Here is a 12,813-nt window from a genome sequence, read left to right as displayed (position 1 = left end):
TTCGTTTCGGGGTTTTCCATTCTGTTCTCTTGGTCTATGTGTCTGTGTTTGGGCCGGTACCATACTGTCTTGATGATTACAGCTTTGCAATACAGCTTGAAGTCTGGGATTGTGCTGCCTCCAGTTTTGTTCTTCTTTTTCAGGATTGCTTTGGCTATTCGGGGTCTTTTGGGGTTCCATGCAAATTTTAGGATTGTTTGTGCCGGTCCTGTGAAAAACGCTGTCGGTGTTTTGATGAGGATTACATTGCATGTGCAGACTGCTTTGGGTAGTATAGGCATTTTAACAATGTTTGTTCTTCAGATCCATGAGCATGGGATATCTTTCCACTTCTTTGTGTCTTCCTCGATTTCTTTCATCAGTGTTTGAGTTTTCAGAGTACAGGACTTAACCTCTTTGGTTACGTTTATTCCTAGGTATCTGGTTCCCCTTGGTGCAAGTATAAATGGGATTGTTTCTCAATCTCTCTTTCTGCTGCTTCATTTTTAGTGTAAAGAAATCCAACAGATTTCTGTACGTTGATTTTGTATCCTGTGACTTTGCTGAATTCAGTGTATCAGTGTCAATACTTTTTTGGTGGCGTCTTTTAAGGTTTTCTATAGTGTCATGTTCTCTGCTAAGAGTGAAAGTTTTACTTCTTCCTTTCCAATCTGAATGCCTTTTATTTCTTTTTTGTTGTCAGATTGCTAGCGCTGGGACTTCTAGTACTGTGTTCAATGAAAGTGGTGACAGTGGACGTCCTTGTCCTGTTCCTGGCCTTAGGGCAAAAGCTTTCAGTTTTTTCCCTTTGAGGATGATGATGGTTGTGGGCTTTTCATACAAGGCTTTTATCATGTTGAGGTACGTTCCCCCTAAGCCCTCTTCTTTTGTGGTTTTCATCACGAGTGCATGTTGTACTTTGTCAAATGCTTTTTTGTGCATCTATGGAAATGACCATACGGTTTTTATCCTTTCTCTCATTGATGAGATGCATCACATACATTGATTTGCACATATTGAACCACCCTCGCATCCTGGAGATAAATCCCACTTGATCGTGGTCTATGATTTTTTTTTAATGTATTGTTGGATTTGGTATTTTGAGGAGGATTTTTGCATCCATGTTCACCAGGGGTATTGGCCTGTAGTTGTCTCTCTCTCTCTGGCTCTCTCTCTTTTGTGGTGTCTTTATCTGGTTTTGGTGTCAGGGTAATGCTGGCTTCATAGAATGAATTTGGAAGTTTTCCTCGCTCGTATATTTTCTGGAATAGTGTGAAAAGAATAGGCATTAACTCTTCCTTAAATGTTTGATAGAATTCGCTCGTGAGGATGTCTGGTCCTGAACTTTTGTTTGTTGGGAGGTTTGTTTTTTTTTTGTTTTGTTTTTGTTTTTTTTGTGTTTTTTTTTTGTTGTTGTTGTTGTTGTTGTTAACTGATTCAATTGATTGCTGGTTATCTGTCTGTTCAAATTTTCTATTTCTTCCTGCTTTGGTTTTGGTAGTTTATAGGTTTCTAGGAATTTATCCATTTCTTCCAAGTTGTCCAATTCATTGGCATATAGCTTTTCATAGTACTCTCTTATAATTATTTATATTTCTGTCGTGTTGGTTGCTAGTTTTCCTCTCACGGGTGATTTTGTTTGAGTCTTTTCTCTTTCCTTTCTGGGAAATCTGACTCCCTAGTTTATTAATGCTGTTGATCTTTTCAAAGAACCAGTTCCTTATTTCACGGATCTGTTTTACTATGTTTGTTTGTTTGGCTTTTGTTCTTGTCTTTGTTTTGTTTTGTTTCTCTATCATTCGCTTCTGCTCTAATCTTTATTATTTCCTTCCTTCTGCTGGTTTGTTTGTTCTTTTTCTAGTTCCTTTAGGTGTAAGGTTAGGTGGTTTATTTCAGATTTTTCTTGCTTATTAAGGTTAGGCCTGTGTTGCTATAAACTCTCCTCTTAGAATTTCTTATGCTGCATCCCAAAGATTTTGGACCGCTGTGTTTTCATGTACTTTGAAAAAATTTCTTCTTTGATTTCTTGGTTGATGTCCTTGTTTAACTTTTTGAGGACTCCCAAACTGTGTTCCACAACAACTACACCGATTCATATTCCTACCAGCAATGCACGAGGGTTCCAATTCTTTACATCCTCATCAATAATTGTAATTTTTTTTTTTTACTAGCCACTCTAATGAGTGTCAGGATAAAGTTTTAAATGCATAAAATACAATACAAAGGATGACAGAGAAAACCAATTACACTGAAACGTAATTTTCCAAGTATTAAAAAATCTGGGGGGGGGGGGCGCCTGGGTGGCTCAGTCCGTTAAGCCTCTGACTTCGGCTCAAGTCATGATCTCGCGGTCTGTGAGTTTGAGCCCCGCGTCGGGCTCTGTGCTGACAGCTCAGAGCCTGGAGCCTGCTTCGGATTCTGTGTCTCCCTCTCTCTCTGCCCCTCTGCCTCTCATTCTCTCTCTCTCTCTGTCTCTCAAAAATAAATAAATATTAAAAAAATTTTTTTAAATAAAAAAAATCTGGGATATAATAGTCTGTGTGCTTGTTTTAAAAATATATATAACTTATTGTCATATTAGCGTGTACATTGTGCTCTTGGTCTTGGGGGTGGAGTCCCGTGATTCATTGCTTCCATACAACACCCAGTGCTCATCCCAACAAGTGCCCTCCTCAACACCCACGTGGGCTTCTTTATTAACACGTTAAATAACAAGATCTAGTCTATTAACTACTGTGATTCTGAAGTAATGATAAGTATAAATGATATTTCTATACATCTGTAACAAGGGGAAGCTAATAAGAAGTGATTTCAGTTGGTCAAAAAGTCCCAGGTGCCACTGACACGCTACTGTGGTTTCTTGCCCACGACAAATAGAGGAAGGAAATGCTGAGGTTCAGGTATGGCTCGGGAAGTTGAAGACAGAATCTGAGGACCCCAGGCTCAAGCTTTGTTCCGTGTCGCACCCCCTCCCACCTGCCGCACCACCAGCTATCGACTTCTCTCTTCCCTTCTTTTGAGCCAAACTCCCTAAAATTGTCCCCACCCCCTTGGTCTCCTGGCCACAGCTCCAACTCCTCAGCCCACTGCAGTTTGGCTTTGACCACCCAGCCCGTTCTCACCGGGGTCACCATGACCTTGCGATGGCTAGATCTGTTTCCCCCGTCTGGTTTTATTGGCGTCACCTTTGAGGGTTAGTTACTCTCCCTTGGTTTCCCCGGCACCGACTCTCCCGTGAGCCTTTCCTCCCTCCTCTCTGCTGTCCTCCTCGGTCTCCCTCGCCATGCCTTCCCCCTACTTGGCTCAGAAACCCGCACGTGCACATGCTGCCAGGGCCGGTCCTGGGCTCCCCAGTCTTGTCGTCGTCACACTCTTCTCTGGGTGACCTCACTCACTCTCCCGGCCTTTATTGCAGTCTCCCCACAGTGCCCGTGTCTGCACCTCCAGCTTCCAGCTCCCTGATGGCTCTAGACATGTCTATAGGGCTTCACTCAATAACAACAATAGCCCTATGGGCGGGTTGCTACCATGCTACCAAGCGGTGCTAAGTGCCTTTCATGCGTTATCTTATGTGATTCTCACCATGACACTATGAGGGTAAAGCGACACACTCGCAGTCCTTAGCTGATAGGTGGCAGAGCCAGAATCTGTCCTCCAGGACACCTTGCAGAGACCGGAGCCCTACGGGTCCCCCTGAGCCCCTCGCCCCGCCCCGTTTCTCCCCCACTATTGCCTGCTTCAGCTACGGGCCCCATTCTTGTTCGCCAGCTACTTTCCTCTTCTCTTCCTCTTGGCCAGGCTCCATATGTAAATTCTCCAATTCTCCCCTTGGAGTGGAGTCCCCATGCCCATTCCTCAACCCATGGCAGCGTGGCTGGAAAGCAAGTAGCCGCCCAAGGCTGAAAGACTTGTGCCTTCCTTGACACCCCTCTCCCCATCTAATCCATCACTGAGTAGAGCTGACTCTACCTCCCTCCGCCGATAACCTCCCCAATTTGTCCATTCCTTCTCATCACGCCCTCTGGACACCCCTGTCCTGGCCACTGTCAATTCTCAGAAGTGACAGAAAACAGCCCCCGGTGGTTTCCTGGGCTCTGATCTTGCTTCCTGCCACTTCCCAAAGCCCAAGTGATGTCCCCCAAATGCCACCTCCTCCCTTCTAGGCTTGTGTGTATGCCTGTGTGTGCACAGCGTATACATTTTCATCATGGCCCTCAAGGACCTGCCTGCCCACTGCGATCTCATCTCTCACCCCCTCCCTTTTCCCAGCTCTGCTCTGGGCACGAACTTCCTCCAGGCTCCGGCTGGGGACACACGCTGTGGGCCTTCACCCTTGTTCCTACCCCGTCTGAAACCCTCCCCCTAGCTCAACACCCCCATCAGAATCTACTCAGTTCCTACTAATCCCCCACTCTGGTTGCCAGCAAAACCATTTGAGGGAGGGGCACCTGGGTGGTTCAGTCGGGTAAAAGCGTCCAACTCTTGATTCTGGCTCAGGTCATGACCTCCTGGTTTGTGGGTTTGAGCCCTATGTCGGACTCTGTGCTGACAGTGTGGAGCCTGCTTGGGATTCTCTCTCTCCCTCTCCCTCTGCACCTCCCCTGCACACACACACACGCACACACTCTCTCTCTCTCTCTCTCTTTCTCTCTCTCAAAATAAATAAATAAACAAAAAAAAAATCCTGATGTCCCAAACATAGCCCCAGAATCTCTGGGGGTGAGCCCAGTCATCAGGATTTTAAATCAATCAACTTAAGAAAAACCAAGGTTGCACACCTGGTGTAGGTCCTAACAATTCTTACTTTACAATAGGCAGCCCCCGGCACCCCACCCCTACAGACCCTCCCCAAGCTCCTGTAACTTTCCTGCCCAACATGCATGCCCATCTTGCTGTGTTGTGCTTAATGCTTGTCCCCTCTGCTGGTATGCAAGCCCAGCCTTCGGAGGGGGGGCCACGCATGTCTGCCCTCCTCCGCATCTTCAAGGCCTGACCCAAGGAAGAAACTCCGTCAAGATCTGCGTCGTGAGTGTTGAAGGTCATTTCCAGGATGACAGGAGGCTCTCATGCTTTGAATCTTTTTTCCTGAGCAAAATCAATTGGTGTCCACCTCCCACCCCCAAAGTAACAAAAACCGCCCTTTTACTTTCTCAACAATGGCCTGCAATTCTACCAATAGTGATTCATTCCTTTGGCTTAAAACTTCTTGTCTCAGTAAAATGCAAGCACAGCCCGAAAATACAACACTTTAACAGAGTTAGCCATTATACTTTGCCCTGAGTGATTTCATCGGCTCTTTACAGACGGGAGCGCAGAAGAATTACCATTTATTGAGTGTATCCTATAAACCAGGCATCATCCACGGGCTAGCTCATGTATGGAGTTGAACGAGTTAGTTCTGGAAGCACTGGAAACTCAGAGAGGTTCAGGAATCAGCCCAAGGTAACAGAGCTGGTAAACGGGTGCACCAGATTTAAACTGACAGGAAGAGAAGGAAGGGACACAGAGAACACAGGCCTGGGCTTCAGAGGACCCATCGCCTCCTCCACTTGACCTGGGACCCCACTGGGTGCTGAGACTGGCCCCGGGGGGAAGGAGTGGTATTGGCAATGGCATCCTTCCAGGTACTCATCCTCTCTTCTTCGTCTTTTTAAAAAAAATTTATCATTTTTTTGAGAAAGAAAGAGAGAGGGAGGGGCAGGAAGAGAGGGGGAGAGAGGATCCCAAGTGACTGTCAGCACGAACCCGATGTGGGGCTTGAACTCACGAACCTTGAGATCATGACCTGAGCTGACATCAAGAGTCGGACGCTTAACCCACTGAGCCACCCGGGCGCCCCGGTCATTTCACGCGCCCCCTTCTATTTCATGTCCAAGCCACTGGCAAACCCTGTTGGCTTTTGGGTACTCTGACCACGTCTCTACACCTCCTCTGCACTTTGCCTGCTTCCGCCCTAGCAGCCCCTCCCCCCAAGGTCAGATCACTTCTGCCTCTGCTCAAAACCCTTCAGAACTCCCACTGCAAGCTCTTAGCTCCCACCAGCCTCACTTCTCAAGCCTCACTTACAGTCCAACCCCTCCCGGGGTCCCAACCCCCTGGCCCACTGCTGCTCCTCCAACACCCTGCTCCTGCCGTCCCCCTGCCCGGAGCACCAGCCCGCAGACATGCGCGTGCCCGCTCCCTGCCTCCCCCTCAGTGGGACCTCCAGACCAGCACTATTCACAACCCCCCTCACCTCCCCATTCCTGGAACACTCTATCTCTTTCCTGGCTTTATTTGTCCCCTAGCACTTATTACCATCTGAGAACCACACACCCTTCACTTCTATGTGTTTGCCATTTCTCTTCCCCAGAATGCACTTGCTCGAGGGCAGGGATTCCTGGATTCTGTCTTGGTCTCAGCGCTATAGCAGCCTCAGCGTCGAGAACACCTGGCCATACGGTAAGTGTTCAATGAAAGTTTGTCGAGCGAAGGGAGGATTGTGAGTAATCAACTTGAGAAATAAGGCGATGTTCTACCTCTGGGGATACTACAAATCTCTGAAGATGTTTTGGCTCACATTCCAGAAGGTGATGTTCAGGCTTTAGTATGCACTGCTTTGGGGTCTGGTGGCTCTAATCCAAGATAAATTAAAAACCCTATCAGTGATCCAGTTCCACCCCCAGGGAATAGTCTAAGGACTTACTGTGTACATTGACATGTAGAAGCTTAATAAATATTTGTTAAACGAATGAATGGGGAAATATAAGATTTGATTGGAGCCGAAGACTAACAGAGACGCCCGTGATGCAAAGGGCCACATTTTGCTCTGTTATGCACAAAGTTCAGACCTTCACCAAGTAGAGGCATAGGATGTACTTCCTTTGGTTTACACAAACATTACAATGGGGCAATGTAGTATAGCAGAAAGTATGTGGCTTAGGGTTGAGGGACCTCAGGGAACCCCAGCTCCCTTCTCGGAGGCTGTGGGATCTCTGGTTACTCAGTGCCTTCCAGCCTCACAGGGTGATATGGACCTAACAGGTATTTTTATTTTTATTTTTTTAATGTTTTTTCCCCCTCTGATGGAGTTTTTAATTTTTTTTATTGTTTTATACTTATATTTATTTATTTATTCATTTAATATAATTTATTGTCAAATTGGCTTCCATACAACACCCAGTGCTCATCCCAACAGGGGCCTTCCTCAATGCCCATCGCCCACTTTCCCCTCTCCCTCAGCCCCCATCAACCTCCAGTTTGTTCTGTGTATTTAAGTGTCTCTTATGGTTTGCCTCCCTCCCTCTCTGTTTGTAACTATTTTTTTCCCTTTCCCTTCTCCCATGGTTTTCTGTTAGGTTTCTCAAGATCCATATATGAGTGAAAACATATGACATCTGTCCTCTGACTTATTTCACACAGCATAATTCCCTCCAGTTCCATCCACGTTGCTGCAAATGGCCAGATTTCATTCTTTCTCATTGCCAAGTAGTATTCCATTGTATATATAAGCCACATCTTCTTTATCCATTCGTCAGTTGATGGACATTTAGGCTCTTTCCATAGTTTGGCTATTGTTGAAAGTGCTGCTATAAACATTGGGGTACAAGTGCCCCTATGCATCAGCACTCCTGTATCCCTTGGGTAAATTCTTAGCAGTGCTATTGCTGGGTCATAGGGTAGATCTATTTTTAATTTTTTGAGGAACCTCCACACTGTTTTCCAGAGCGGCTGCACCAGTTTGCATTCCCACCAACAGTGCAGGAAGATTCTCCTTTCTCCACATCCTCTCCAGGATCTATAGTTTCCTGATTTGTTCATTTTAGCCACTCTGACTGGCGTGAGGTGGTATATGAGTGTGGTTTTGATTTGTATTTCCCTGATGAGGAGTGACGTTGAGCATCTTTTCAAGTGCCTGTTGGCCATCTGGATGTCTTCTTTGAGAAGTGTCTATTCATGTCTTCTGCCCATTTCTTCACTAGATTATTTGTTTTTCGGGTGTGGAGTTTGGTGAGGTCTTTATAGATTTTGGATACTAGCCCTTTGTCTGATATGTCATTTACAAATATCTTTTCCCATTCTGTTGGTTGCCTTTTAGTTTTGTTGATTGTTTCCTTTGTAGTGCAGAAGCTTTTTGTCTTCACGGCGGCCCAATAGTTCATTTTTGCTTTTAATTCCCTTGCCTTTGGAGATGTGTCGAGTAAGAAATTGTTTTGGCTGAGATCAGAGAGATTTTTTCCTGCTTTCTCCTCTAGGGTTTTGATGGTTTCCTGTCTCACATTCAGGTCTTTCATCCATTTTGAGTTTATTTTTGTGAATGGTGTAGGAAGTGGTCTAGTTTCAACCTTCTGCATGTTGCTGTCCAGTTCTCCCAGCACTATTTGTTAAAGAGACTGTCTTTTTTTTCACTGGATACTCTTTCCTGCTTTGTTGAAGATTAGTTGGCCACACATTTGTGGGTCCAATTCTGGGTTTTCTACTCTATTCCATTGGTCTATGTGTCTGTTTTTGTGCCAATACCATGCTGTCTTGACGAATACAGCTTTGTAGTAGAGGCTAAAGTCTGGGATTGTGATGCCTCCACTTTTGGTTTCCTTCTTCAATATTACTTTGTCTATTCGGGGTCTTTTGTGGCTCCATACAAATTTTAGGACTGCTTGTTCTAGCTTTGAGAAGAATGCTGGTGCAATTTTGATTGGGATTGCATCGAATGTGTAGATAGCTTTGGGTAGTATTGACATTTTGACAATATTTATTCTTCCAATCCATGAGCACGGAATGTTTTTCCATTTCTTTGTGCCTTCTTCAATTTCCTCCATAAGCTTTCTATAGTTTTCAGCACACTGATCTTACACATCTTTGGTTAAGTTTATTCCTACGTATTTTATGATTCTTGGTGTGACTGTAAAAGGGATCCGTTTCTTTATTTCTCTTTCTTTTGCTTCCTTATGGGTGTATAAAAATGCAGCTGACTTTTGTACAGTGATTTTGTAGCCTGTGACTTTGCTGAGTTCATGTATCAGTTCTAGCAGACTTTTGGTGGAGTCTGTCGGGTTTTGCATGTAGAGTATGACGTTGTCTGCGAAGGTGAAAGTTTGACTTCTTCTTTGCCAATTTTGATGCCTTTGATTTCTTTTTGTGGTCTGATTGCTGATCAGTACTATGTTAAATGACACTATTTTAAACGACAGCAATGAGAGTGGACATCCCTGTCGTGTTCCTGATCTCAGGGGGAAAGCTCTCAGTTTTTCCCCATCCTAACAGGGAGTTTTAAAGGTTCATTTGCCTCTCCGTCCCTGAGCCAGCAGATTTTTCCATCAGATTCCTGGGTCCCATTCCAAACCCGGTGAATCAGACCACAGCACGTGTATGTGGGGGGCTGGGGGATGCAGCCAGGATCCTGTATTTTAAAGCATTCCCCAAGCCTTTAGGCTGCTGCTACAAGACTAGCCACAGTATCGCTCCTCTGAGTGGTCCCAAGACCAGCATCAGAATCAACTGGGGGCCCATTAGAAAGGTCGAGTCTTGGGGCGCCTGGGTGGCTCAGTCGCTTAAATATCCGACTTTGGCTCAGGTCATGATCTTGCAGTTCATGGGTTCGGGACGCGCACTGGGCTCTGTGCTGACAGCTCAGAGCCTGAACCCTGCTTTGGATTCTGTTCTGTGTCTCCCTCTCTCTCTCTCCCCTTCCCTGCTCACACTGTCTCTCAAAAATAAATAAACATTAAAAAGAAAGAAAGAAGAAAGAAAGAAAGAAAGAAGAAAGAAAGAAAGAAAGAAAGAAAGAAGAAAAAAAGAAAGAAAGAAAGGCCAAGTCTCAGGCCCCACGTCGGACCTTGTCAACAAGATCCCGGGAGTGGCTGGACCTTGTCAACAAGATCCCGGGAGTGGTTGGTTCTCACGCTGGACTGAACCAACTTTAGAGCCCTCCAGCCCTCTCTCTAACCTCCTAAAAGGTGCCCATGAAGAACTTTTGGCTCAGAGACAAGCCTTTCATTTCCCGATAAGGAACAGGCTTAAGATGCTGAGGTCTGCCTGAGGGACAGGAGCCCCAGGAATGAAGGTATCCACTGGTGGACCAAGGTAAGCCTTTCATTGTGATGGATGGGGGACCAAGAGGGCAGAACAGGACTGAGCATCTAAGAGGGAGGAAGACATTGCCCCTGAAGGAGAAGGAGGAGGGGGAAAAGGGACCTGGGGATAGAAGCTGGGTCTAGCCCTGCCACACCCCCGTGGGTTTTCATACTGTGGCCGCAGGCGGCTCGGTTTCTCAGAGAGACAGTTTGGGGAGGTTTGCTTTATAGGGGGCTTCCCAAAAATTTAAACCTGGCACCCCGGGCAAAGTCAGAGACATTGTTGCTCGTGGCTGAAATGACCCCTTAAGGAGCTACTCGCACTTACTTATACATATTTTTATTCTTATATATTTTATTTTAAAATATTTTATATATTTGTATATATTTTAAAAGCATCCTGGAAATTTTGAAGTAGGGTGTCTGTTTTACTCTGACAGAAGAGAACAACAAGAAGAAAGCTAAACAGAAAGCTATTCAAATAGATAAAGACCACCCACAGCAAAAATCTCGTTCTGTGATAAAAAAAACATAATGTTAACAACCAACATGGGCAACTATTCCTCGTGTACCCATTGTATACAAAAGAGGGCACAACTGGGACATGATGGGCTTCATGGAACCAACTGGAGATGGTTCTGATGCTGGGCCAACACTATCCATGGACACTGAACCCTAGTTCCAATACACCAGGAAACCCAACGCTCAGTGAGGACCTCAGAGTAAAGAGCAGACCCCCTGTTACAAAATGAATAGCCCCCCTGCAGCCCCCAATCCTCCCGGTAGATTCTCTTCTGTGGGAACCTGGATTTTTACCTCCTCGGTTTGCCTAAAGCAAGACACACATTTTTCGGGGCTGGTCTAGAAAAGCCACTGCATTGTGGGTTCTCTTCTTCCCATGTTGATCATCTGCCATTATGCCCTCTTCCCTCCCCTAAAGCCTGCAAAACGAATCTGAGCCGAGCAGGCAAGCTGAAACCCTGTTACCACCCCACCCCCTCCCCAGTACCCTGGAGCCAGCCACAGAGGGAAGCCGTCCTCTTTGTCCCTGGGTGGCAGGGACAGAGGGGAGGGTGGGGATCCGGGAGTGGGTGACCTGTCCCGCGTGTTCACATTACCTGCCAGGTACTCGATGACGGCCGCCATGTAGACGGGAGCCCCCACGCTGATCCGGTACTTGAACGTCCCCTTCTTCAGGTAACGCATCAGCCTCCCCACGGGGAAGATGACACCGGCCCTGGCTGAACGGGACAGCTTGGACATTTTCTTCTTCCCGCTCCGGCCCGACATCTTGCCTCAGTTTCCCTCTCAGCTTGCTGACACGGTGTTCTTCCGGCACTACCACGATGCTGAAAAGGAAAGAAGGCAGGGTGAGGAAGGATGGTCGGCAAACACCTTGGGGACAGTGATGTGACGCTAGGGCATCATGTGACACATGAAGTAGCCCTGGGGAGGTGGCTGAGACCTGGCTGCCGCTTCAGGCCACGAGATGGGCAGGGGGACTTCGCAGGGCATCGGCAGCCCCTCCCCAAACACCTCCCCACGCGTCAAGCCAGCCCAATCTTAACAGGAGAGGCCAAAGAAACTCACTAGAGAGAGGGGTCATGGTGCTGTAGTCTGCAGAACAATGGCCCCAAAGCACTCGGAGCTGTCATCACAGAGCCTGACACGGGGCTCGAACTCAGGAACTGTGAGGTCATGACCCGAGCTGAAGTCGTAAGCTTAACTGACTGAGCCACCCTGGTGCCCCAATAGTATAGCATTCTTAAAAAACAGAAGTATGTCAGAAGATGCAGGTTAGCAAATATGCTAACGCAGAGTAACCAAACCTAGCAAATTAGAAGCTATAATGCAGCCCAAGCTTCTGCCCCTTGAAATGAGGAGTCCAGGCCGATTTGGGGGAGAAACCCCAGGAATCAGCCAGAAGAGGGGGTTTCAGTACAAGGCACCGAGAGATGTGTATATAATTCATCGTCATTTTAGGAAGCGATCTTTTGTGTGAAGATAAGATAATTACATGCTTCCGAAAAGCTAATTCAGAGAATTATAATAGAGCTCAACCTGTTGGTTCAGGGAGTACTGTGACCAAAAAATGGAATATAATCCAGGATAAAGTAAAAGCAAATTACCGAGGACAAACAAGCACAACCAAAAGAAAAAAAAAGACGAAAACAGAAATCTCTAGGAAATGTATTAATGAATCAAAGCTCCCTGCTCCAAGGAAAGTATCATTCTCGGTGGCCGTTTTGTTTGGGAATGGAAAGAAGAGTGTCAAAAATAAATGGGGATTAGATCTACCTGTTGAGACCGTCGTCTCGAATGCTGGCTAGATTTGTTTGCCAACAGCCAAGGTGACAGTGACAAGGCCTAAGAAAGTGGGTAAAACCATAACGGAAGGAAGCATGTGGATGCATGAAAGATACAAAGCTGGGGTTTATTTACTCCAAAGCAGCTGATTACTCTGTTACGACTGAGGAGTTTTATGTAAACGCTACAGAACTGGCAACCAACCCCGTTCGCGACATCCTCCTCTCCTCGAGGTGAATGATGTGAACTTGAGGCATTTTATTACATACTTCACATAGATTGTTTTTTACATGCTCATACGTACTCACTATATTCCTATTTTATGAGTCATTTTGCCACCAAGAGATGTCGGTATTCATCAAAGTTAAGCACAAGCAAAGAGGAGCAAATAGCCTTAGCATATTATCGTTTTCCTAGTAAGGCACAGGGATCAGACAGTATCGCTGTTTCTAGAACTTCCACATTGTCTGTACTT

At 46.1% G+C, this 12,813-nt stretch overlaps 1 protein-coding gene across 1 annotated transcript in view; it reads right to left on the bottom strand.

Annotated features, from left to right (window-relative positions):
- MACROH2A2 (macroH2A.2 histone) overlaps positions 1-12,813 on the bottom strand; it is a 58,057-nt gene that overhangs the window by 26,835 nt on the left and 18,409 nt on the right. The window contains exon 2 of the mRNA XM_023240513.2: positions 11,150-11,380. Within this exon, the coding sequence (XP_023096281.1) occupies positions 11,150-11,321 (172 nt within the window). The 5' untranslated portion in view covers positions 11,322-11,380. The remainder of the gene's footprint in view (positions 1-11,149; positions 11,381-12,813) is intronic.

The sequence above is a fragment of the Felis catus genome, chromosome D2, assembly GCF_018350175.1.
Source record: "Felis catus isolate Fca126 chromosome D2, F.catus_Fca126_mat1.0, whole genome shotgun sequence".
NCBI classification, from domain to species: Eukaryota; Metazoa; Chordata; class Mammalia; order Carnivora; family Felidae; genus Felis; species Felis catus.
This window is presented reverse-complemented; position numbering and strand designations above follow the sequence as displayed.